This window comes from Jaculus jaculus, chromosome 4 (assembly GCF_020740685.1).
Source record: "Jaculus jaculus isolate mJacJac1 chromosome 4, mJacJac1.mat.Y.cur, whole genome shotgun sequence".
Classification (NCBI taxonomy): domain Eukaryota; kingdom Metazoa; phylum Chordata; class Mammalia; order Rodentia; family Dipodidae; genus Jaculus; species Jaculus jaculus.
Window position 1 is genome coordinate 14,041,200 of NC_059105.1, and position 24,525 is coordinate 14,065,724.

Here is a 24,525-nt window from a genome sequence, read left to right on the forward strand (position 1 = left end):
AAGACCACACTCCTCAGGCTGGAGACGTCCTCTCGGGCTTCCTTAGTGTTCCTGCCTGGTCTGCTCTTAAGGGGCCTTGCATCCTGACCCCTTAGCCCGAATGTCTGCTGCCCCCTGGTGGTCCTTTGGAGAAGCATTGTGGACACCTGAATCTTTCCATCACCCTAGTGTCTGGGTTCTCTCTAGGTTTCAGGGTCTCTGGATCCAGGAGACACCCCATCTCAGCAGTGGAACCCCTTCTGAGGCATCCTCGGAAGCTGATCCCCCAACCTCACCCAGGGGGCAGGGCCCCCTCACAGGAACCCATCTCCTATGCCCAGGTCCCGCTGTGTTCCTGCAGCACGGCTGCGTCAATTTCAGCTGGGTCAACCTTGGGGAGCGCTCAGAGCAGAGCCTGTGGATTGAGAACAAGTCAGACTGCCTAGCTTACTTCCAGTTTGACATTGACGGCCAGGACAGCGTCTTCAGTATCAAGCCTGCCCTGGGAACCCTGGAAGGCAAGGCCCGCCTGACCCTGCACTGTGCCTTCCAGCCCACCCACCCCATCATCTGCTTTCGGCGGGTGGCATGTCTCATCCACCACCAGGTGAGTGGTGGGAAAGGGACCAAGGCTGCGGGCGAAGGGGCCCCTCTGGCTCATGAGGGTCCAGTCTGAGGCCCGGTGGGCCCTCTCCTGTGTTCTGGAACTTCTGAGGCAGGTCATCTTCAGAACCCCTGATCTGGCTTTTTTTTTTTTTCTCAATTTTTATTAACATTTTCCACGATTATAAAAAATATCCCATGGTGTTGCAGTCCGGTTCTCATTGCTGGTATAAATCACCCAACCAAGAGCAGCTTCTGGGAAAAAGAGATTTATTTTGGCTTACAGGCTTGAGGGGAAGCTCCACGATGGCAGGGGAAAACGATGGCACGAGCAGAGGGTGGACATCACCCTCTGGCCAACATAAGGTGGACCACAGCAACAGGAGGGTGTGCCAAACACTGGCATGGGGAAACTGGCTCTAAAGCCAATAAGCCCGCCCCCAACAATACATTCCCTCCAGGAGGCATTAATTCCCAAATATCCATCAGCTGGGAACCTAGCATTCAGAACACCTAAGTTTATAGGGGACACCTGAATCAAACCACCACACATGGTAATTCCCTTCCTACCCCCCCCCCACTTTCCCCTTTGAAATTCCATTCTCCATCATATACCCTCCCCATCTCAATCAGTCTCTCTTTTATTTTGATGTCATGGTCTTTTCCTCCTATTATGATGGTCTTGTGTAGGTAGTGTCAGGCACTGTGAGGTCATGGATATCCAGGCCATTTTATGTCTGGAGGGAGCATGTTGTACGGAGTCCTACCCTTCCTTTGGCTCTTACATTCTTTCTGCCACCTCTTCCACATTAGACCCTGAGCCTTGGAAGGTGTGATCAAGATGTTACTCAGTACTCCAGTCACTTCTTTCCAGCACTATGATACTTTCTGAGTCATCCCAAAGTCACTGCCATCTGAAAAGAGAAGATTCTCTACCCAAAGTGAGAGTAGCATTAATATAAGGGTGTAAATATTAAGAGAAGTGCTTAATGGACAGTTTGATAAGCATAATATATACATTTTTCCAGACATCAGCAGATGTTACACCCCTAGGGCTCCTGACTACCCCTATTTTAAGTTTTCAGTATCAGGGATGTGTTTCCCTCAGGGAGCGGACCTCCAGTCCAATTGGAGGGCAGTTGGTTTCCACCATGACAGACGTGACACTATTGCACCCATTGACTCATTTGGGCTGGCTGGCCAATTATAAGGCTTGCAGTGTCCACTGTTGAGTATCTTCACTGGTGGTATCTCTTTCTCCCATTGAACTACATATAGAATGGCTTCTTCCAGCTTTCTGTCAGCTGGTCTACATGGAGGAGGTTATCAGCTCAGTTTCAGCAGGATTTCTCAGTGGTCTTGCAGCCCAAGTATGTGGAGTCTTCAGCAATAGTGTCTTACCATCTATTCCTGGTGGGAAACCAAGGGCCACAGCAATGGCCTATAATGTTTTGGGGACATCAGGGTGATCTGGCTTTTTTTTTTTAATTTTTTATTTATTTGAGAGTGACAGAGAGAGAAAGACAGATAGAGGGAGAGAGAGAGAATGGGCGCGCCAGGGCTTCCAGCCTCTGCAAACGAACTCCAGACGCGTGCGCCCCCTTGTGCATCTGGCTAACGTGGGACCTGGGGAACCGAGCCTTGAACCGGGGTCCTTAGGCTTCACAGGCAAGCACTTAACCGCTAAGCCATCTCTCTAGCCCTGATCTGGCTTTTGAAAGCAGAGTATGACCACACCATCAGGGCCTACTGAGCCAGGCAGATGTGCCAAATTTATCCTGATTGTTGCCAGGCTAGAGTCTTTGTTGTTGCTGCCAGGAGTGAGCTGGGCAAGACATGGGCACACCCGCCCCCTCCACACCCAGCAAGTGCAGAGCAGAGAGCGCTGAGGTTAGAACCGAAGCCCAGGCCTTGAAAAGGGTAAGGGCACCCAAGAGGCTTGGGCATGATCGCAGGTAGGTGCTGCAGTCTAACTGGAATCCTGGCCTCCTCCTGCCACACACACACCTGAGCTGGTCACCAGGCTGTGGTTATACCCCTTTGCATGAGGGAGAAGAGCCTGTGAGGCCTTGAAGCCAAAGGATGGGTTAGATAGGCTTCTGTTCCTTCCAGGTGGGGCTGCGTGGTGGTCTGGTAGGCTCCTAGCTGGCACTAGGATGGGCAGGAGGATACCCAGGAGCTGTATACAGTGGAGGAAAGGCAGGCAGATGGCTCCTTCTGTCTCCTCAGCCAGTAGGCAGCTCTCAGGCGGCTCCCTGCCCATGTCTGTCCTCAGTTCAACCATCCATCCTGTGTCCTGTCTCACATGGACAAATGTCACAGGACCCCCTTTTTCTGGATTTGATCGGGACCTGCCACTCAGATAGCACCAAGCCAGCCATCTTGACGCCTCAGCACCTTGTGTGGCACCGCACACACCTGGCTCGGGGCCTGGCGCTCTATCCGCCTGACATCCTGACGGCCATGCTCAAGGAGGGGAAACTGGAGCAGGATGCGGACGGGGCCCTCATGGTGCCTGTGGAGGTAAGCAGTTCTCTCTGGGCCCCGTGTGTTCAGCCTCCCGGAGTCAGGCTGCCCTCCCTCGGTCCCTGCCACCTTCCCTAACAGTCGGGCAGTCTTGTGTTCCCAGAGCCTGTGGATAACACTGTAGCTGGGGCTGACCTGTATGGAGCGCTTGCAGTCTTTTCTGGAAAGTAGGGGGCAGAGGAGGGCAGGAGCAGAAAGAGCAGTTGGGCCTGTTGCTGTCTCTCCCTGTGCAGGACCTGGAGGATTTTTCAGCTCCGCCGTATCCCTGTGTCCCCCCCATGGCAGAGTACTTCTGTGATGGCACCAGAGACGTGGCCATCTTTCCCCCAGCCGTCAGTCTGGAGCCTGTTGAAGTGGACTTTGGAGCCTGCCCTGGGCCCGAGGTCCCCAACTCTGTCCCCCTGTGCCTGAGGAACTATACCAAAGGCAAGATCACAGTGGTCTGGACTCGCAGGTCTGACGGCCCTTTCTGGGTGACCCCAGACACTACTGAGGTGCCTCCACTCAAGTCCACCGCCATGCGTCTGCACTTCCGGCCACCCGCCCCCAACTGCCTCTACGCTGCGGAGCTGGAAGCTTTTGCTGTCTTCAAGGTGTGTACTTGCAGACCAGTCAGACTGGGGAAACTAGCCATCTTTCGGGAGCCTCAGGGGAAGGGTGGGTCAAGGGGGCTGCCGGGTGCTTGCTTTCCACGCTAGTCTTTTTTCTTGGCTGGACGGCGCCCTCTACTGGTTTGATCTTTCCAGGCTCATGACCTAACCTCCCATCCCCCAGGGAAGAGCTCAGATCAAGCATTTTGGGGTCTTGCTCTATCCCAGGTTGCCCTGGAATTCACTATGTAGTCTCAGGGTGGCCTTGAACTCTCAGTGATCCTCCTACCTCTGCCTCCTCAGTGCTAGGATTAAAGTCATGCGCCACAATGCCTGGCTTAAAGAATTTGTTTAAGGAAGTTTTTTTAAAAATATATATTTTATTTAGTTATTTAAGAGAAGGGGCAAGCGTGTGTGTGTGTGTGTGTGTGTGTGTGTGTGTGTGTGTGTGTCCAGAGAGAGAATGGGTGGACCAGGGCCTCTAGTCATTGCAGAAGAACTATACACACTTGTGCCATCCTGTGCATCTGGCTTTATGTGGGTACTGGTAATCATACATGGCCCTTTGGCTTTGCAGGCAAGTGCCTTAACCATTAACCACTAAGCCATGTAAGGAGGTTTTAAAAAGTGGATTATTTATGGTTTTATTTTTTTCCTTTTCTTTTGAGGTAGGGTCTTGCTGTAGCCCAGGCTGACCTGGAAATCACTATGTAGTCCCAGGCTGGCCTCGAACTCATGGTGATCGTCCTACCTCTGCCTTCCAAATGCAATTAAAGGCATGTACCACTATACCCATATTGTAGCCAGGCTTACCACTGTTGGCAGAAATCACCTGACCAAGAGCAGTTTTGGGGGAAGGGGAGAGGGGGGTCATTTTGGCTTAGGGGAAGGTCCAAGATGGCAGGGAAAACAATGACATGAGCAGAGGGTGGACATCACCCCTTGGCCAACATAAAGTGGACAATATCAAGAGGAGAGTGTGCCAAACTCTGGCAAGGGGACACTGGCTATAATAGCCATAAGCCCACCCACAACAACACACTGCCACCAGGAGATGTCAATTTCCAAATCTCCTTCAGCTGGGAACCTAGCATTCAGAACACCTAAGTTTATGGGGAACCCCTGGATCAAACCACCATAACACACCTGTTTTTATTTTTTATTATTTTGTTGTTGTTGTTTTTTGAAGTAGGTTCTCACTCTAGCCCAGGCTGACCTGGAATTCACTATGGAGTCTTAGGGTGGTCTTGAACTCACAATGATCCTCCTACCTCTGCCTCCCAAGTGCTGGGATTAAAGGTGTACACAACCACACCCAGATTCTGTTTTTATTTTTTGAGACATGATCTTGCACTGTAGCCCAGATCGGTCTGGAACTGACTGTGTAGCCCAGGCTAGCTTCTCTTGAGAATCCTTCTGCCCCAGCCTCCCAAATTCTGGGATTACAGGCATGAGCCACAAGTGACTCAAAGCCGTCTTTAACTGCGCCTGTTCTCAGATGCTGACAGGAGCGTGCGGGGGGGGGGGGGGGGTGGAGGAGCTCACTTCTGCCAGTCCTGGACACATCAGAAGCTTAGGTCGCAGGCGCTAGACCTGTAACCCACAAGGCGGGCACCAGTCACACATGCCTGGCAAGTGCATGACAATGGCTGGTCCAAATAGAAATGTGCTGTGAATATAAAATATGCCCAGATTTCACAGACTTATCATGAAAGGAATATGAAATCATTTTATAGTGATTCTAGAGTAAAATGATATGATTTTTAATTTATGGGACTAAATAAAATATACTATTGAAGTTAATTTGATTTGTTTTATTTTTTCGTGTAGCCACTGAAACATTTAAAACTGCATTTGCGGCTGGCATGCGTGGCTCATGTTATATTTCCATTGGCCAGTACTTCTCTGGGTTCATTTCTACAAAATGAATGCCTCCTCCACATCCTGCCCCACCTTTCTCCTGGCAGCTGTGGGTCTCTGCAGTCTCCCCGGCCCTCTTCCCTGCGCCTGCAGTACGGGGCTGGGAAGGGAACGGGGGCTGCTTCCGGGGTCAGGCCCCAGGCGCTGAGCTCCTTCGCGGGCGGGCCTCCTGCAGGTCCTGCAGCACTACAACAACGTCGAGGAGGACTGCACTCTGTCCCCGTCCTGGTGCCTGACGGTGCGGGCTCGAGGCCACAGCTACTGTGCTGCCTTGGAGCACCACATCCCCCAGTATTGCTTGGACGCACCTAAGGTGAGCAAGACCCCACCAACAGTGGGAACAAGATGGGGAATCCCGGCCTGAGGATCCTTGTAGCCTTGGACACACATCCCCATCTCTTCCTGGCCATCCTATGGAACTGGGCCAGTGGAGGGCTTGCTCTTGGGCCATGGTGCTGGCCCAGGAACAGTCTAGGGGTTGGACACGGCCTCCCCTGCTCCGTGTAAAGCGCACCCACCTGGTCCCCTCATCCTCCACCTCTTTCATTTGTCAGTGTCCCAGCCACTGAACACTGCTGGGCCCCAAGCCCCAGGCTAGATCCTTGGGGATTCAACAACCCAAACCATGAACGCTGTCCTTCGGGAGCGTATCTCTGGGGACAGGCCTCTTCTCTGGCCCCTTGCAGGCCTTGCTTGACCTAGAAGCATGATAACATTAGGCTGAAAAGTGCACAGCCTGAGGGCTCAGGCTCCCAGCTGCCAGCTCCGTGTCTTCTCTGTGGCCTCCTCCAAGCTTCTAGCACCATGATCAAAATTGAATTCGTCTTCTTGTTGCTAGGAAGGTGCCATTTTAAGACAGTGGCTGCATCCTCAACCAACTGCACTTCTGCCTTCCAGCCCCAAGCCCACACCACCCAGGCATCTGGTTCAAGACTCCCCTCTCCTCACTCACAGGACTTTTCTCACTGCTGTACTTGGCTCCTTACCAGAACCTACCAGTTCCCTGAGGCCTTTCCTGCAGCCCAGCAGATTCTACCAGCCCATGTTAGTCTCACACCGACTGGATGGGAATTCAGGACAGGGACTGTGGGTCCTGTGCTGTGTGGACTGCTCGGCTCTTAGCATCTTGACCACACTAGAGATGCACAAGGACAGTATAGGAGCTGGAACTATTGGCACTGACTCTCTCCTGCCACCTGAGTCAGAATCATCTAGAATGTGGATCACCGGGCTTCCGGATTAGGAGTTTTAGAAGTCGTTCTTATGAGTGACTGGAGGGCACACTGAGAAACAACTCCTGCAACTCTGAGGACAGGGTTTTGGCCGGGTTGTATGCAGGCATCTTGGGTTTCTTTCAAACCAGTGTGCGTAGCCTGCACCTGAGCCCTGAATGTGTATCTAAGGGTGGCGATCTGAGCAGGGGTCCCCTTCCCACTTATTCTCCACCACCTTCAGCTGTTTCCTGCCGTGTCCTCTGGAAGCCCCTCCTACAGAAGCCTGCTTCTGGTCAACGAGGGCAACATGCTGCTGACCTTCAGTCTGTCCCCCAAGAGCAGCTCGGACATCACGCTGCGGCCCACTTCCGGCCTTGTAGTCCCCGGGGCCCACCAGGTGTTCCTTATCTGCACCTACCCCAAGGGCACTTCCTGGAAGCAGCACCTTTTCTACCTGCAATTCAACTTCTACCCCCAGTACCTCAAGGTAGGAGGCAGGGTGAGGGGAGCCACGTCCTTGGGAGTGGGCCCTACTCTGGGATTTCTGTTTTCAAAATCACATTCTGGGATGGGCCTCATGGTGGGGGGAGACACTGCTTTGGGAAATTGTGTTACAGTAGTTGTTCAGTGAGCAACTCTATCACTTCTCAGAGCCCTGCGTGTCCACCTCATGGAGTCTGGGACCGAGACAGAGGCTGCAGAAGTCTCAGACTCATACGTGCAGGTGTTAGAGGAGGGCATTTGCAGCCAGCCCAGGGGTAGCTGACACCATGAAATGGTCTGGACATCCTCTTTCAGTCCCTGAGAGAGAGAGGGAGTGTGTGTGTGTGTGTGTGTGTGTGTGTGTGTGTGCAGCACAGGCTGGCCTTAGATTTGCAGTTGTTCTCAGCCTCCCTAATGCTGGGATTGCAGATGTACACCATCTTATCCAGCCCATACTCCACACGCAGCCCTGAGTCACTTTATTTTTGATTTATTTATTTGCAAACAGAGAGAGAAGAGAGACAGACACAGAGAGAGAATGGGCATGCCAGCTCCTTCAACTGCTATAAACAAACTCCAGATACATGTGCCACTTTGTGCATCGTGGGCACTGGAGAATGAAACCTGGGTGCTTTTGGCTTTGAAGGCAATTGCTGTTGAGCCATCTCTCCAGCCCAAGTTTTTTATTTAAAAACAAAACAAAACATGTTTTTGTATTTTATTTATTTGAGAGGAAGAGAGAGAGAGAGAAAGAGGCAAATAGAGAATGGGTGTGCCAGGGCCTCCAGCCATTGCAAATAAACTCCAGATGTATGTGCCACCTTGTGCATCTGGCTTACATAGCTCCTGGGGAACTGAACCTGGGTCCTTAGGCTTCACAGGCATGCACCTTAACTGCTAAGCCATCTCTCCGGCGCCCCCTACCCCTGAGTTCTTGGTTTTTTTTCTTAATTTTTATTTATTTATTTAACTTTTTTTTTTTTTTTTTTTGGTTTTTCAAGGTAGGGTTTCACTCTAGCTTAGGCTGACCTAGAATTCAATTCACTATGTAGTCTCAGGGTGGCCTTGAACTCATGGTGATCCTCCTACCTCTGCCTCCCAAGTGCTGAGATTAAAGGCGTGTTTCACCACACCCAGCTTCCAAGTTCTTTTATTTTTAATTTTTTGTTCTTTTTTTATTTATTTGAGAGTGAGAGAAAGAGAGAGAATGGGCACGCCAGGGCTTCCAGCCACTGCAAATGAACTCCAGACGCGTGTGCCCCCTTGTGCATCTGGATAACTTGGGTCCTGGGGAATCGAGCCTTGAACTGGGGTCTTTAGGCTTCACAGGCAAGCGTTTAACCTCTAAGCCATCTCTCCAGCCCCCAAATTCTTTTTAATCTGCTTTCAACAGAGGCTGCTATGCCCAGGCTGGCAGAGAGCCTTTGCTGCCTCCTTCCAGGTTGGAAATCTGCACACCCATGGCCTCTTGGATGTGGGTGTGGGAGCCAAGGGGTCAATGGTGCTGCCTTCCTTTCTCTTGACCCAGGAGGTGAGCATGCAGAGTCGGGAGGAGCCACTGCAGCTGGAGCTGGACAACCACAAAAGCATCTTCTTCAAGCCCACCTGGGTGGGCTGCTCCTCCACCAGCAGCTTCACCTTCCACAACCCCACACGCCTGCCCCTGGAGTTTGAATGGAGGGTCTCCCAGCAACACCGTAAGGTGCTGGCTGTCCAGCCCTCGAGGGGCATCATCCATCCTAATGAAAATCTTGTGAGTGCATGAGCCCATTGCCAAGGGTAGAGGACAGGGTGTCCATCACCTTCACCATCTGTCATGCATGGCTTTCATCAGCTACAATGTATACCCACCCACTCAATCCACAGTCACGGATCCTGATCTATGAGCAGCGTCAGTACCACCTTTCTCACTCCCATCTTAGAGCATGTTGAGACTTAAGGAGGAAGAGTTCTCTACTAAGATCAAGGTTAGGAAATGCAGAGCAGGGACTGGACCCAACACTGCTGATGCCACTTCCAGAGCACGTTCATGTTCCATCACCCATAATGCCAAACGGCAGGAACCCTGGAAGGTGGTTTAAAGCAGGTGGATTTGGGCCACACAGGTGGCTCTTACTAAGGAGTAGGGAAGGAGACACAGGGTCCTGGGGGGCGGGTGTGTGTGCATAGGGTGGGACTCAAAACAGCAGACTTTTTGTCTAGGGAAGTCACACTTGGGGCAAGGACTACTAACACATGGCATTTGTGAACACTGGGGGACAGGAAATGGAGGTGCAAGAAAAACCACAGACTCAGAAGTCATCTTGAGCTCCCACCAGGCACCCAGCTCTGGCTTTCTGGCCCTAGGTCAGTTAATCCTTACTCTACTTCTCTGAGGCTCTAGTTTTTCGCCACCAAATGAGTCTCAAAAAAACTGACTTGTCCTAAAAAAATAAATAAATAAAAATAAAAAGCTGACTTGTGTGCATACAGGATTAAGGGGCTTTGGGAAGTGCCATGGTATGACACTTGGATAGAAACACAGACAGAAAGCATTACCAAAGCATGGCCCTGCCTGCAATGGGACCTCCACCAGGCAGGAGCCCAGAGAGAGGTGTCCTGGAAGCCCATGCAGGGGCTCATCTCTGTCACCCCAGATGCTGACATGGGCGTTCAGCCCTTTGGAGGAGACCAAGTACCTGTTCCGAGTGGGGATGTGGGTCTGGGAAGCTGGCCTGCCCCCAAATGCCAAGCCCCAAGCCACCATGCACTACATGATCCGGCTGGTGGGCATGGGAATCACCAGCTTCCTGTCTGTGAGTGGAGACCCCCGTGGGGACCTGGACCCAGGTGGGAGGGAAAGCCCTGGTTGCTTGATCTCGGGAGAGGAGGGTGTAGTTCCCCGCTCACACCCCAACCTGCCCTGCCTTGGGGGGATGCTCTGAGGTCTGGAGGCCTTGGGGAGTCCCCAGTAGCTGGCTGGCTGTGACCTCAGGCACAGGTGCGGGAACTGGACTTCGGGAATGTGCTAGTGAACAGTCGGCAGTGTAAGTCTCTGGTGCTTCTGAATGAAGGCAACTGCACCCTCTCTTACCGCCTGGTGCCGGAGCAGCATGAGCCCCAGGACTTCAACAACGACCCTCCTGGTATTGGGGCCAGGGAGGTGCATGTGTGTAGACGGTGGGTAGGTGGTTAAGACTGATCAACCACTCCATTGTGTGAGTCAGAGCTGGAAATGGAGCTCCTACTTGCTATACTGTGTGGCAGATACCAGTGACAGCAGAAGTATGGTCCCTCTGTCTCAGCCTGGGAGGAAGGGCTCTGCTTCCTGTTTCCCACCTTGGGCCTGCTCTTGGGCAATGTTCTGCTGACCAGGGAAGAGTATTGAAAAAGGAGCAGAGGAGGCCAGCTGCCTTTGCCCAACTGCCCACTGACCTCACCTGTATTGTTCCCAAGCAGCTCTGCAGCTGGACCCCTCAGAGGGGAGCATGCCACCTCACTCCCAGGACACCATCTGCCTGACCGCCTGCCCCACACACCAGTCCCATTACTCCTGGACCATCAGCTACACTATCCTGTCTCACAGAGGTATCTTGGCACCCGACAGAAGGGCAGCACCAGGGAGGGCAGAGGAGATACGGGGAGCTGTGAGAATTAGGGTTGGGACAGCTGCCACAGTGAGTGGGGGCAGGCCGGGCTAGGCCTCTGGACTCTGATGCAGGTGCTGTATTTGTCTATATGGGCATTCACATAGGTATGGCCCTGAGCTTTGAAGACACAACCCAAAGAGTTGTGTTGCTTTCTGGTGGGATCACGGGCAAATCCTCAGTGGCCTGGGCCTCAGTTCGATCCTCCATGTTACTAACCCGCCCTGTGGAAGCTGGAAGGTAAGCAGGCACAAGAAGAATGTGGACTCATCAGGATTGGATCCTGGTTCCCACACTTACTAGCTGTGTACGCTTATCCAGCTGTTTCACCTCCTTGTGCCTCAGTTTCCCCATCTATAAAATGAGACAATCATGGCACACAGGCCACAGAAAGGAATGAAGCAATAAGACATTCCACCATGTAGGTAAACTAAAAACACGAAGCTAAGTGAAAGAAGCCAGTCACAAAAAGCACCATGTTGCATAATTCCATTTATACGACACATTCAGAAGAGGTAAACCATACAGGTGGCGAGTCTGGTGGCTGTCAGGGGAGGAGGAGGGTAGGTAGGAAGTAAATGATTATCTGGTCCTGGGTTTCTCTCAGGGGTAATGGGCAATTTTCTATAAATAGATGATGGCGGTAAATTCTTAGTTCTAAATGTGAACAAATCCACTGAATTGAATGTGTTAAAAGAGTAGATTTTTATAGTATATAAACTGTCTCTCAAAACTGCTATTGAAAAGTAGCTTAAGCCAGGCGTGGTGGTGCACACCTTTAATCCCAGCACCGGGGAGGCAAGGTAGGAGGATCACCATGAGTTCAAGGCCACCCCGAGACTACACAGTGAATTCCAGGTCAGCCTGGGCTAGAGTGAAAACCTACCTTGAAAAACCCAAAAATAAAAAAAAAAAAAAAAGAAAGAAGGAAGGAAGAGAAGGAAGGAGGGAGAAAAGTAGCCTCTTGCTGGGCGTGGTGGCACACGCCTTTAATCCCAACACTTGGGAGGCAGAGGTAGGAGGATTGCTGAGTTCAAGGCCACCCTGAGACTTGCATAGTGAATTCCAGGTCAGCCTGGGCTAGAGCGAGACCCTACCTTGAAAAACCAAAAAATAAAAAAAGCTTAAAATTAAATTGCAGTGGACATTAAATGCCAGGACATGTGTGAAGCACTTAGGACAGTGCCTGGTCCGTAGAAAGTAAATCAGACAGAGCCTAAGGTGTCTCACCAGGGTCCTGCCCACTTTACCCAAGGAAGATGGAAGGTAAGCTGCCTCCTCTCTCCCACACCCACTCTCCCAGGTAACATAATTGGTGAGAAGGAGGAGCTGTGTCAGGTCTCCCTGATGGCTGTGTACCCCTTACTCTCCATCCTGGATGTCTGCTCCATGGGCAGCGCTGAGGGCATCACCCGGAAGCACTTGTGGCACCTCTTCTCCCTGGACATGCTCAACAGTTACTTGGCACATAACCCCACCCCCTTGGAGCTGACCTACAAGGTTCCCACCCGGCACAGGTGAGCTGGGCTGGGGAGCTGGCAGGGTCTGCTGGGGGTGTTCATGGCACATGGTACATGTTCAACCAGCACCCCAAATCCTTACCTGTTCCTGGTGTAGCAGGGTGAGGGCAGGAAGGGAATAGTTGGCTTGAGGGCGGAAGGGCTAACCCACTTGTGCCCCCTGGGTCCCACGTTCTCCATTTTGTGCCTGTGCAGGGATGGGAGGAACACCCAAGGGGAGAGTTTTACCCTGTCTCAGTTCCCCACTCTGAGCCCGGCTTCTCCATTTCACACAGCATGAGCCAGATCCCCACTGTCTTCACCCCTTTGAAGCTTGACTTCAATTTTGGGGCAGCACCATTCAAGGCCCCTCCCTCAGTGGTGCTTCTGGCCATGAAGAACAGTGGACTGGTACCCTTGGACTGGTATGGCTGGCCATAAAGAGGTTTCTGTGGGAGGTTGAAGAACAGGGTTGTAGGGCCCAAGGGTGAGAGATCCACTTCCTGGCTATTCCTCGGAGATCTGACTACCAGGTGTCTGTGAGAAATAGGCCTCCCATTGACAGGATGAGGGAATCTGGTGGGACTGAGGTCTCCCAGCAACTCTCAGGACATGTCACTGACTGTAACTTGTCAATAAGCCCAGGGCAAGGTAGAATTTTCCAGATGGATACTATATTGCTATCTTAGTAACTGATGTATGAAAAGCATTCATTCAGCTCTTGCTACATGACATCCTTCAATCCTCAAATCTTCCCAGCATTCCTGTGAGAAAGTCCTCTCCCGTATCATACACAGACAGGACCTGAGGGTCAGTGTGATAAGGACTCGGCCAAGGCCACTCAGCTATTAGTGTGCAAACTCGCATCTGTCCAACTCCAGCGCCCTGCTTATGCCAGTCAGCAAGGTGGCTTCAAGTTGCTTCTTCTTACCCCAAGAGTGTCTAGGCACTGTGCTGCCTAACATCCCAGTTCAGGGGTTAGGCCAAGTCAGGGACTGGGGGGAAAGTCAAGAGTGTTTGAGCCTGCACTCAGAGGTGTGGGGCTTCAGGGAGGGTGAGTGGAGGCTGGACACAGTGCAGGGTGAGCCTCGCAGGTCGCCGGGAGGCAGGCATGGAGGCCTGAGCCTGCCAAGCCTGGCATTCCTGTGCTCCTCTGTCTTCCCGCCGGGGCCCAGGACTCATGCCCAGCAAGCCTCCTATCCAGGCCTTGTTCTTGTTCTTCCTTCCTGCCTCTGCCACGTGCCAGGATTTCCTAGTAAACAACCTTTTGAGGACTTTTAGCTTTGCTTGGTTAATGAAAAGTTAAGAAGAAAAGAGGGGCTGGAGAGATGATGTAGTAGTAAAGGCGCTTGCCTGCAAAGTCTAAGGGCCCAGGTTCAATTCCCCAGAACCCACATAAGCCAGATGCACATGGTGCAGCAAGAATCTGGAGTTTCTTTGCAGTGGCTGGAGGCCCTGGCATGCCCATTACCCCCTCCCACTCTCCCTCAAAAATAAAAATTAAAAAAGAAGAAGGGTCCCAATCTGGGTTAGTCTGGCAAGAGAGAAGTAAGGTCCAGCTCGAACATGGTGAGAGGGTGGGTGAGTGAAGGGTACAGGGAAGGGCAGCTGTGGTCAGGACTTGCTTGGCCGAGCAGAGGGGATTATGGGAGTGTAGGGTAAAGGAGGGTGGGGGTTGTACCGCCAGCCAGACACAGGACACGGGTTGTCCCACTCCGTCATGATGGACTAAGATAGGGAGGTTGGCTTATTAGACAGCTACCAGCAAGGGTAGCAGTGTGACTAGGTGGGGAAGCTTGGCAGGGCTGTTGGCCTAGTGGGGAAAGTCCAGAGTCTGCCTTGAGCTCTAGGTCTGCATTCACTGCACCTCCAAGCAGGCTAAGAGCCAGACCCTACAAAACTGAAGGCATTGGCTTGTGTTATGGGGTGTTTTGGTGGACATGGGCATGCATGTGTTTGTGTAGGATCAGCCCAGCTCACACTCTCTGTGGAGTGGCTCCAAGCTGTTGGAAACTAGGCCAGGAGGGGCCCAGGCAGAATGCCCACTGGGCTGCATCTGCCAGCAGATCGTTTAAAGTACAGGAAACCTGGCTGTGCTTCTTCAGGGCTGCAAGCAGCCGACTCTCCTGTGCTTTTTGTGTTGTGTTTCCTTTCAATTTCTTAGAAGGCTATTTTTGCAAATTCTAATGTGTCTCTGCTGAGCTCATAAAGAACAGATGGAAGGTTTTATTTCTGCCAGGACAAGTAGGACCCGGGAGTGTGGACTTGGCCTGGCGATGTCAGCAGGTAGGATGGAGGGAAACCTCAGATCTGGGAGAGAGCAGAGAGCTAAGAAGCTGTCCATCTCTTTCTGATGCCCCTGCTCTGTTTGGCCTGAGGATGCGGATGTGTAGGGTCATGACTTTACAGATGTCAAATATGTTGATTACTATTTGTTCACACATGAACTGTTTTGAAAAAAAATTTTTGAGGCAAGACCAACAGACTGTCTTTTAAAAATATATTTATTTATTTATTTGAGAGAGAGAGAAAGAGGGAAAGAGAGAGAGAAAATGGGCATGCCAGGGCATCCAGCTACTGTAAATGAACTCCAGATGCATGGGCCTCCTTGTGCATGGCCTGTCACTCTGATGTCCAGAGGAGGATGGATTTGGAAGTTGTTGCTGTCCTGCACATTAGGCCGTCAGAGGACATACCCACACTAGAGGCAAATCAGGGGAAAGGAGGACTGGAATTATGTAGGCAAGAGTCCAGTTGTGTGTGTGTAAAGATCTGGGGGCTGCAGAGATGGCTTAGAGGTTAAGGCGCTTGCCTGAGAAGCCTAGGGACCCATGTTCTATCTCTCGCCAGATCCCACATAAGCCAGACACACAAAGGTTGCAAAGCGCAAGGTTGCACATGTGCACTAGGTGGCGCAAGTGTATGGAGTTTGATTGCGGTGGCTGAGGTCCTGGTGTGCCAATTATCTCCCTCTCCCTCTCTCTCATTCTGTCTCAAAAAAAAAAAAAAAAAAAAAAGGAGTGGTAACTACCCAATGGATCCTGAAGTAGCAAGATCTCCAACTGGGTGCCTATCACCATACCCCCCCCAAATAAAGTAACTGAAGCACTTTGCTCACGTGCAGCCAGCCAGCTGGTGGGGGTCATGAAGAACGGCAGAAACCCCCAGTTCACTGCTGAGGTAGTACGCTCAGTGCTCACGCCAATGCAGACACTTGGCTGCGTTCACAGAATGGTTCTTGTTTGTCTGATTGTTTTTATAGGCAGCACAATGCCACACTTTCCGGAGACTATTTTTAGTAAGCATCCTATCAATAATATTCCTCCCATATAGACTAGTGCTCCTGATAACATCCCACAGTCTAGAGGGGCCTAAGTTATTAAGACACTCCTTTACTGGATGGCTTTATTCCCAGGGTTTGTGGGTCATTTTTTTCACCTCTACAAAAGAAAGTTATTTAAAAATTGTTTTAAGCCAGGCATGGTGGTGCACACTTTTAATCCCAGCACTCAAGAGGCAGAGGTAAGAGGATGGCCATGAGTTTGAGGCCACCCTGAGACTGCATAGTGAATTCCAGGTCAGCCTGGGCTAGAGTGAGACCCTACCTCAAAAAAACAGAAAACATTTTTTTAATAGGGCTGGAGAGATGGCTTAGCAGTTAAGCGCTTGCCTGTGAAGCCTAAGGACCCCAGTACGAGGCTTGGTTCCCCAGGTCCCACGTTAGCCAGATGCACAAGGGGGCGCAAGCATCTGGAGTTCGTTTGCAGAGGCTGGAAGCCCTGGTGCACCCATTCTCTCTCTCTCCCTCTATCTGTCTTTCTCTCTGTGTCTGTCGCTCTCAAATAAATAAAAATAAAAAATTTTTAAAAATTTAATATTTGTTTATTTTTATTTAGAGAGAGAGGCAGATGAGAGAGGGGGGTGAATGGGCACTCTAGGGCTTCCAGCCACTGCAAACAAACTCCAGATACATGTGCCACTTTGTGCATCTGGCTTTACATGGGTACTGGGGAATTAAACCCAGATAATCAGGCTTTGCAAGAAAGTGCCTTTAACTGCTAAGCCATCTCTCTGGCCCAAGAAAGTTATTTAAAAAAAATATATTTTATTTGAGCCAGGTGCGGTGGCACATGCCTTTAATCCCAATACTCAGGAGGCAGAGGTAGGAGGATCACTGGGAGTTTGAGGCCACCCTGAGACTACAGAGTGAATTTGAGATTGTCTGGGCTAGAATGAAATCCTCTCGAAAAACCCGTGTGTGTGTGTGTGTGTGTGTGTGTGTGTGTGTGTGTGTGTGTGTATGTATGATTTGCAAGGAGAAAGAGAGAGGGAGGGAGAAAGGAATGCATGTGTCAGGGCCTCTAGCCACTGCTGGTTAGAGTATGATACCTACATTCCTACAGTGCAAGGCACTGGTCCTCTAATTCTATGCATAGCCTAGCTTGCTTTAAGAGGGCCAGCCCTGCATAAGGCCTGCTCTCTACCTTGTGCCTAAACTGGCCTCCACACCCTCCCTCCCAAGAACCTTACCCTGGCCTTTTCCTGTGGGACTCCAGGGGACCTGAGGTCATCCCCTGGGAGGCTGATCCCTTCAGGGAGGTCTAATGTTGTTCCTGCTACATCTGAACTCAGGGTGAGTCTTATCGGGCCCCTCCTAAGAGCTCACCAAAGAAGGGTCAGTGGCCAACTCTAAGTGGCTCACATATGCAGGTAACTAACACCATGGCCCCTGGCATCCACAATGGCACCCTCAATCTTCTTTTTTCCTCAGTCTACATGATTCTGCCTCTATTCCCAGTTGTTTTATTTTATTTTTTTTCTTCTTTTTTGTTTATTTTTTTTTATTTTAAAGAGACACAGAGAGAGAGAGAGACTTGGCCCAGGACCTCAGCTACTGAAGTCAAACTCCAGATGCTTGCACCACCTAGTGGGCACTTGTGACCTTGTACTTGTCTCACCTTTGTGCATCTGGTTTATGTGGGATTTGGAGAGTTGAAAATGAGTCCTTAGGCTTCACAGACAAGCGCATTAATCACTAAGCCATCTCTCCAGCCTAATTTTTTTTTTTTTTGGTTGGGTTTTTTTTGTTTGTTTGTTGTTGCTATTTATTTTTGTCTCTCTCTGTATTCCTGGTCTGGAACTCTCTATGCAGCCCAGGTTGGCCTTGACCTCACAGCAGTCCTCCTGCACCCGCACCCTTCCCCTGTGTTTGTATTACAAGTGTGAGTCACCACTCCCGGATGTTCCCATGTTTAGGGACCATTATGAAAGGAAAATCCACCTAGCCACATTTGCTTAGCTAAACATGGAGCACCCTACCAAATGGAGGTGTGGCATGCAGGAGATGTGACATGGCAGAAGTCCCCGTCTCCCCACGGGACTGAGAACTCCCTTCTTTGAGGCCAGCCCATCCTTTGCATGGCTTTATCCCCTTGCTTCACACCCTTTCCCAGGGCCTTCCTCTTTCCAAGCGACCAGCAGATCGACCTGGAGATATGGGCAGATCAAGCAGAGCTTAACCTCACTGAACTCCACCAGATGCGTGCAGAGGACAATTGCCTCTTCTCCATCAGTCCCAAGTCTGGGTCCCTGAGCCCCGGACAGGAGCAGACGGTGGAGTTCAAATACAGGTACTCCTCTACCCCTCACCCAGCCAGCCCTTCCTGGCCAGGAAGACACCTTACCCTGGCCTTTTCCTGTGGGACTCCAGGGGATCTGAGGTCTTCCCCTGGGAGGCTAACCATCTGAACTGAGGGTGAGTCCCTCTCAGAGGCTGGCTGGCTCAAGGCCACAAACATGCCATGCCCATTTGTTCTCCTGCTCAAGCCAGGCTCAGAAGCTCTCTGTCTGACTGGTCTTTTCCCTTCCAGCCACCTGTTCATCGGCACTGACCGTCTCCCTGTACTCTTCAAAGTGTCCCATGGCAGGGAGATCCTGGTGAGTCCCCAGCATGCTGGTCCTGCTTTGGGTGTCCGACTGGAGTATGAGCTTTCTGGACAGCCAAGAGAGGAGCAGAGAGGGATGGCCCCTGGAGACCTGGTACCCAGATTTCTCTGTTGGTTGTTCCAGTTCTTCCTAGGGCAGGGTGCCATCCTTGGGCTCTTTATTTGCAGGTACATTTCATAGGTGTGACAGTGAAACCGGATCAGAAGTACGTGCACTTCACCTCCACGAGACACCAGTTCACCCCTGTCCCCATTGGTGACACACTGCCCCCCCGTCAGGTCAGTGGTCTCATGGGGCCCTGATATCTGTCTGCATCAGGCCTTAGAGGTGACAGTCACTACCCTCAAGAATGTGGCTGGCAGGCTGAACCCCCAGAGCAGGCGACCAGGGAGACCCAAGTCCAAAGACTTCATGGTACCAAGCCCTTTTGGCAAGCTCTATTCCTGTTGCAAAAGTGAGGGGTTTTCACCCTTTAGTAAGGAGGCCTTGCTACTTCTTTGGCCATGGAGCATTACAAGTGTAATGTATTTTATATAATGTATGCTTACACCCTAGTTTTTATATGTACATGCAACTGGACAGAAGTATTGCAAATCTACACTTAGTCTCCTACAAAGTACACTGATACTTCCTTTTAACTTTATTCTGTTCTATTTATAAATGCTGAATATGAATATTAAGGAGGTAGCTAAGTGGACAAAGGGCTTGTCTTGTAAATGTGATAGCCTGGGCTCAAACCCCAGTGCTCATGTAAAACTGGCTTGCTGGCTAGCCATTCTTGTCTAATTGGCAAGCTCTAGGCTAATGATGTACCCTCTTAAAAGAAGGCGTTCCCGCTGGGCGTGGTGGCGCACGCCTTTCATCCCAGCTCTCGGAGGCAGAGGTAGGAGGATTGCCGTGAGTTCGAGACTACCCTGAGAATACATAGTTAATTCCAGGTCAGCCTGGGCTAGAGTGAGACCGCACTTCAACAACAACAACCAAAAAAAAAAACAAAACAAAACAGAGAGAGATGCTCCTGAGGATATTACTCAAAGTTGTTCTCTGGCCTTCACATTCACATACACACCTGTGCACCCAAAGGCATATAAACATGCATACATATACACAGCATGCATGTGCATACACACACACAAAATAAAAAATGCTGGATATAACCCACTAAGTTCATGTATACCTGCCTGCTAATTGGTTTGAGCCACAGTTTGGAAATCACTGCACCTAGAACACCTTGGTGAAAGACAGGAATGGGAGTCTGTGGGAAGTTGTAGACTTTACTTTCTTAATCAATAGGCAAAAATCTAAGTACCTTTGCTCTAAAATGTATATTGGAGGGGCTAGAGAGATGGCTTAGCAGTTAAGCACTTGCCTGCAAAGCCAAAGGACCCAAGTTTGAGTCCCCAGTACCCACATAAAGCCAGATGTACAAGATAGTGCATGCATCTTGAGTTTATTTTTTTTTAAAGCAGCAAAAACAAAAACATGGGCTGGAGAGATGGCTTAGCGGTTAAGCGCTTGCCTATGAAGCCTAAGGACCCCGGTTCGAGGCTCGGTTCCCCAGGTCCCATGTTAGCCAGATGCACAAGGGGGCGCACACATCTGGAGTTCGTTTGCAGAGGCTGGAAGCCCTGGCGCGCCCATTCTCTCTCTCTCCCTCTATCTGTCTTTCTCTCTGTGTCTGTCACTCTCAAATAAATAAATAAATAATTAAAAAAAAAACATAAAATGCACCCTGGAGCTGGGTGTGGTGACATACGCCTTTAATTCCAGCACTCCGGAGGCAGAGGTAGGAGGAACAGTGAGTTCCATGCTATCCTGAGACTACATAGTGAATTCCAGGTCAGCCTGGACTAGAGCAAGACCCTACCTCGAAAAATAAAAAAAGAAAGTAAAATGTACATTGGAAATCTCCATTGTCTGTGTGTCAAACATGTCAGTTCTGGGAAGTCTCCAACCATTGAGAAGCCACTGCTTTTGGGCAGGGTCCAAAGCCACTCAGCATAAAGGCCAACAGATGGGCTTCCTGGGCCTGGAAGGGGTTCTCCCAGGCTGGAGTCCTGTTCTCCACACCACCCTCCTCCCCTCTGGCTTCCCAGAAGCCTCCCTCAGGACTGTGACAGAGCAGCTGGCTTGGACTACACAGACATGAATACCACTTGTGGAAAGGAGCAGGGCTTACAGTGAAGAGTTGAGGGCTCATCTGGAGACAGTGGACGCTGGTTGTCATAGTCCCTTCTGGATGTGGCAGTGAGTGACTTGGAAAGGACAGAAGCTAATTTCTTACAGTTCTAAAGGCTGGAAAGGGGCTGGAGGGATGGCTTAGTGGTTAAGGCATTTGCCTGCAAAGCCAAAGGACCCAGGTTCGATTCCCCAGGATCCATGTTAGCCAGATGCACAAGGGAACACACACATCTGGAGTTTGTTTGCAATGGCCGGAGGCCCTGGCACCCATTCTCTCTCTCTCTCTCTCTCTCTCTCTCTTCTCTGTCAAATAAATTAATTAAAATAAAGGCTGGAAAGTTTAAGACGAAGGTCTGGTGAGGCCTTGTTCTCATGGCTCATACATAGCAAGTACCTTCTCTCTGTGTCCTCACACAGTGGAAGAAGCAAGCAAGCTCCTCGGACCAGCATGAATCCCACTCCTGAGCTCTCCACCCTCATAACCCAATCATCTGTTAAAGGACTCACCTCTTTAGTTTTATTTTATTTTTGAGAAAGAGAGAGCGCACGCAACTGCACACCAGGTCCTCAGCCACTGCAATTGAATTCCAGAAGCTTGCACCATCTAGTGGACATGTGCAACCTTGTGCTTGCCTTACCTTAGTGCATCTGGCTTACATGGGATCTGGACAGTCAAACATAGGGTCTGTAGGCTTCGCCTTAATGGCTAAGCCATCTCTCCAGCCCAGGGCTCACATGTTAATGCTGCTGCACCAGAGATGAGGTTTCAGCCTATGTACTGTGGCGGGCTAGGCACATGGAGATCAAAGGGATGGGTCTGGCTGGAGTAGAAAGAGTCAGCATACTGAGAAGTGAGAAGGAAAGGCCTAGGACCACACCCAGGTGAGCCCTTTATTCTCTCTGACTTCCATTTTCTAATATCTAATGAGAAGTATGGGACAAGGATATTCTTTAGAGCATGTGGATTAGTAACTCGAACCTTCCTTCCCTCTCCCCCTGAACATTTTTTTTGTTTGTTTATTTTTATTTATTCATTTGAGATCAACAGACAGACAGAAAAAAGAGGCAAAGAGATAGAGAGAATGGGCACATTAGGGTCTCCAGCCACTGCAAACAAACTCCAGATGTATGCACCACCTTGTGCATCTGGCTTACATGGGTCCTGGGGAATTGAGCCTTGACCCGGGATCCTTAGGCTTCACAGGCTTAACCACTAAGCCATCTCTCCAGCCTGCCCCTGACCACTTTAAACAAAATAACTGTAGATCTGAAAAGAGACAGCATCATGGAGGACTAGAATGAGAGTCTGTAAGATGGTGAAGGGTCTAGATGGTATATTTATGGACATTTCCTCAAATCTCAACATGAAAGATGCTTATAATAGGGTCCCTTATAAACTTGACAGAGGTAAGCTGGGAACAAATAAAAAACAAGCTGCTCCTTATAGAGTTCCAGATTATTCTAAAATGCCATAGATTCAATATACAGGTGGTCAAGCCATAGGGAAGTCAGGTCTTTGGGGAAGCTCATGGACTTTCAGAGTGGCTATGGAGATCAGCCTGCCCTCCCACATTAGACACAGAGTTCTAGGCTTTCTGGTCTGCATTTCTGAGCTGGGGTGGAAGTCTCTTTCCTGTCTCCTGCAGATTTATGAGCTGTATAACGGTGGCTCAGTGCCCGTGACATATGAAGTGCAGACCAACGTGCTGTTGCAGGTTCAAGAGAAAAATTTCAATCACCCCATCTTCTGCTGCCTGAACCCCAAAGGGGATATCCAGCCAAGCACTACTGCTCGGCTCCTGTGGATCTTCTCACCCATTGAGGCCAAGACCTACACAGTGAGCAGCAACTTGGAGAATGTGCTGGGTAGGGGGGAGCATGACTTCTTCACCAGGTCGTGGTCTGACCAGACCCTATCCCACCTCCCTAACTTCGTAGGTGGATGTGCCCATACAAATTCTGGGATGGAACTCCGCTGTCATCTCCTTCCAGGGAGTAGGCTATGACCCCCATGCCATGGGTAACTCAGCCCCTTTCTACAACATCTCCACATGGGACAACAGCTCCATATACTCCAGGCTGATGGTTCCTGGACAGGTGGGAGGAAACGATGGGGAGGTGTGATTCCTTGCAGAAGGGCCTTCAAGTCTAAGAGCTGGGGAGGCTGGGGAGGAACTATGAAGGAGTTTAGGAGGAACAGACAGAAGCGAGGCCAGCAATCAGCCTGGCTCCAACTTTAACCTTATTTATTTATTTGTGTTGGTGTATGTATGTATATGTGGGGGCATGCATGTGCCATGGTGCATGTGTGGCGGTCAAAGGACAGTCTCAGGGCTTTGTTCTCTCCTTCCACCTTGAGACAGGGTCTCTCATGTCACTGTTGTTTTTTTTTTTAATTATTAACTTATTATATGAGGGAAGTACAGAACCAAGGAAAGGTACCTATGTGGCTAGAGACCCCACGTGGAGGGCCTGGGAAAACCATGGAAATAAAAGAGAGAAAAGACATTTCAAAGAGCTTTTAACATGTGGGGAGTTGGAGAGGATACAGAACCCATGTGGAGCAGAGGCCAGTAAGTTAACAAGGAGACATAAAGGGAAGAGAAAGGAAGGGAGGAGGGTACTTAATAGGTTGATATTGTATATATGTAAGTACAGTGATTGAGATGGGGAGGTAATATGGTGGAGAATGGAATTTCAAAGGGGAAAGTGTTGGGGGGGGGGGAGGGAGGGAATTACCATGGGATATTTTTTTATAATCATGGAAAATGTTAATAAAAATTAAAAAAATAAAAAAAATTTTAAAAAGGTCACTTAAAAAAAAAGAACCCACGTGGAGAGTAATGGCCAGGGGGCCTCCCTTCTGGGCCTGGACTCAGCCCAGGCCAGGCCCAGCCAAGGGAAAAACTCACCCATAGCTGGAAGTTCCCAAGTGGTCTGAGCTCCTGTCACGGTTGTGCTGCTAGAAAGGCCAGTCTAACTGGCCCGTGAGCCTACAGAATCTCCTGGCTCTGCCTGCCGCCTGTGGTCATAAGGCATTGGGATTCCAGAGGCGTTCACCACTTTGTATCCAGCCCGACATGAGCACTCAGGATTGAACTTGGGTTGGCACACTTGCAAGCAAGCAACTTTAAACATGGAGCAATCTCACGAGTACCCGCCCCCCGGCTCCAGCTTTGGAGGCAGCACGAGCTTCACAAGGGGCTTGCCCTGCCAGCCAGCTAGTGCCCACAGTGTTCTTGTTCATGCTACATCACCTGCTTCAGGCCCTTGATGCCAGTTTTTGTTTCTGTTTTCCTTCTGTAAGCATAGAGCAGGGATGTTTCAAGGTTTAGAAAGAAGGCCTCCCATTCTGGGGATATCTTCTTATAGAACAGTCCGTCTCCTAGATCTAGATGTATTTTGCTGAAGATAGTAATAATTCTACCTTTAGTTCTCTTTTTATACTTTATTTACGACAGAGAGAGAGTGAGTATGGGTGTGCAGAAGCGTCATGCCACTGCAAATGAACTCTAGATACATGCAACACTTAGCATATCCGGCTTTATGTGGGTACTGGGGGACTGAAACTGGGCCATCAGGCTTTGCAAGCAAGTGCCTTTAACAGCTGAGCCATCTCTCCAACTGTCTTTAGTTCTTCTCATTGTTGGGAAACCTAACCAATTCATCCATCTACCTATACATGCACTCATCCAACTATATACCACCTACTGATCTCTGTACCCATCTATCCAGCCATCTACCCATGGGGCAACTCATCCAATCATTACCCACCTGTCCACCCTTCCATTCAGAGTCTGACCCCCACCCCCCGCCTCCATGGCAAGGTCTAGTCCAGGATGAGCACCGTGGAAGCACTGAGGACACACAGAGGAGCCCGACAAAGGCCTTCCCTGGGAGCACTCAGGCTCAAGGCAGGGAGAACATGCTCGTTCCATGTGGTGTGTCTTTCCAGACA

General features: G+C 50.3%; 1 protein-coding gene across 1 annotated transcript in view; it reads left to right on the plus strand.

Moving 5' to 3' along the window:
- The window catches only part of Cfap65 (cilia and flagella associated protein 65), a 47,753-nt gene that overhangs the window by 16,694 nt on the left and 6,534 nt on the right, over positions 1-24,525 (plus strand). The window contains exons 9-24 of the mRNA XM_004662835.2: positions 321-586; positions 2,905-3,105; positions 3,342-3,701; positions 5,794-5,931; positions 7,074-7,319; positions 8,844-9,068; positions 9,952-10,110; positions 10,290-10,440; positions 10,754-10,882; positions 12,245-12,458; positions 12,737-12,865; positions 17,894-18,070; positions 18,311-18,377; positions 18,554-18,664; positions 22,214-22,405; positions 22,506-22,664. Coding sequence (XP_004662892.2) covers positions 321-586; positions 2,905-3,105; positions 3,342-3,701; positions 5,794-5,931; positions 7,074-7,319; positions 8,844-9,068; positions 9,952-10,110; positions 10,290-10,440; positions 10,754-10,882; positions 12,245-12,458; positions 12,737-12,865; positions 17,894-18,070; positions 18,311-18,377; positions 18,554-18,664; positions 22,214-22,405; positions 22,506-22,664 — 2,924 coding nt within the window. The remainder of the gene's footprint in view (positions 1-320; positions 587-2,904; positions 3,106-3,341; positions 3,702-5,793; positions 5,932-7,073; positions 7,320-8,843; positions 9,069-9,951; positions 10,111-10,289; positions 10,441-10,753; positions 10,883-12,244; positions 12,459-12,736; positions 12,866-17,893; positions 18,071-18,310; positions 18,378-18,553; positions 18,665-22,213; positions 22,406-22,505; positions 22,665-24,525) is intronic.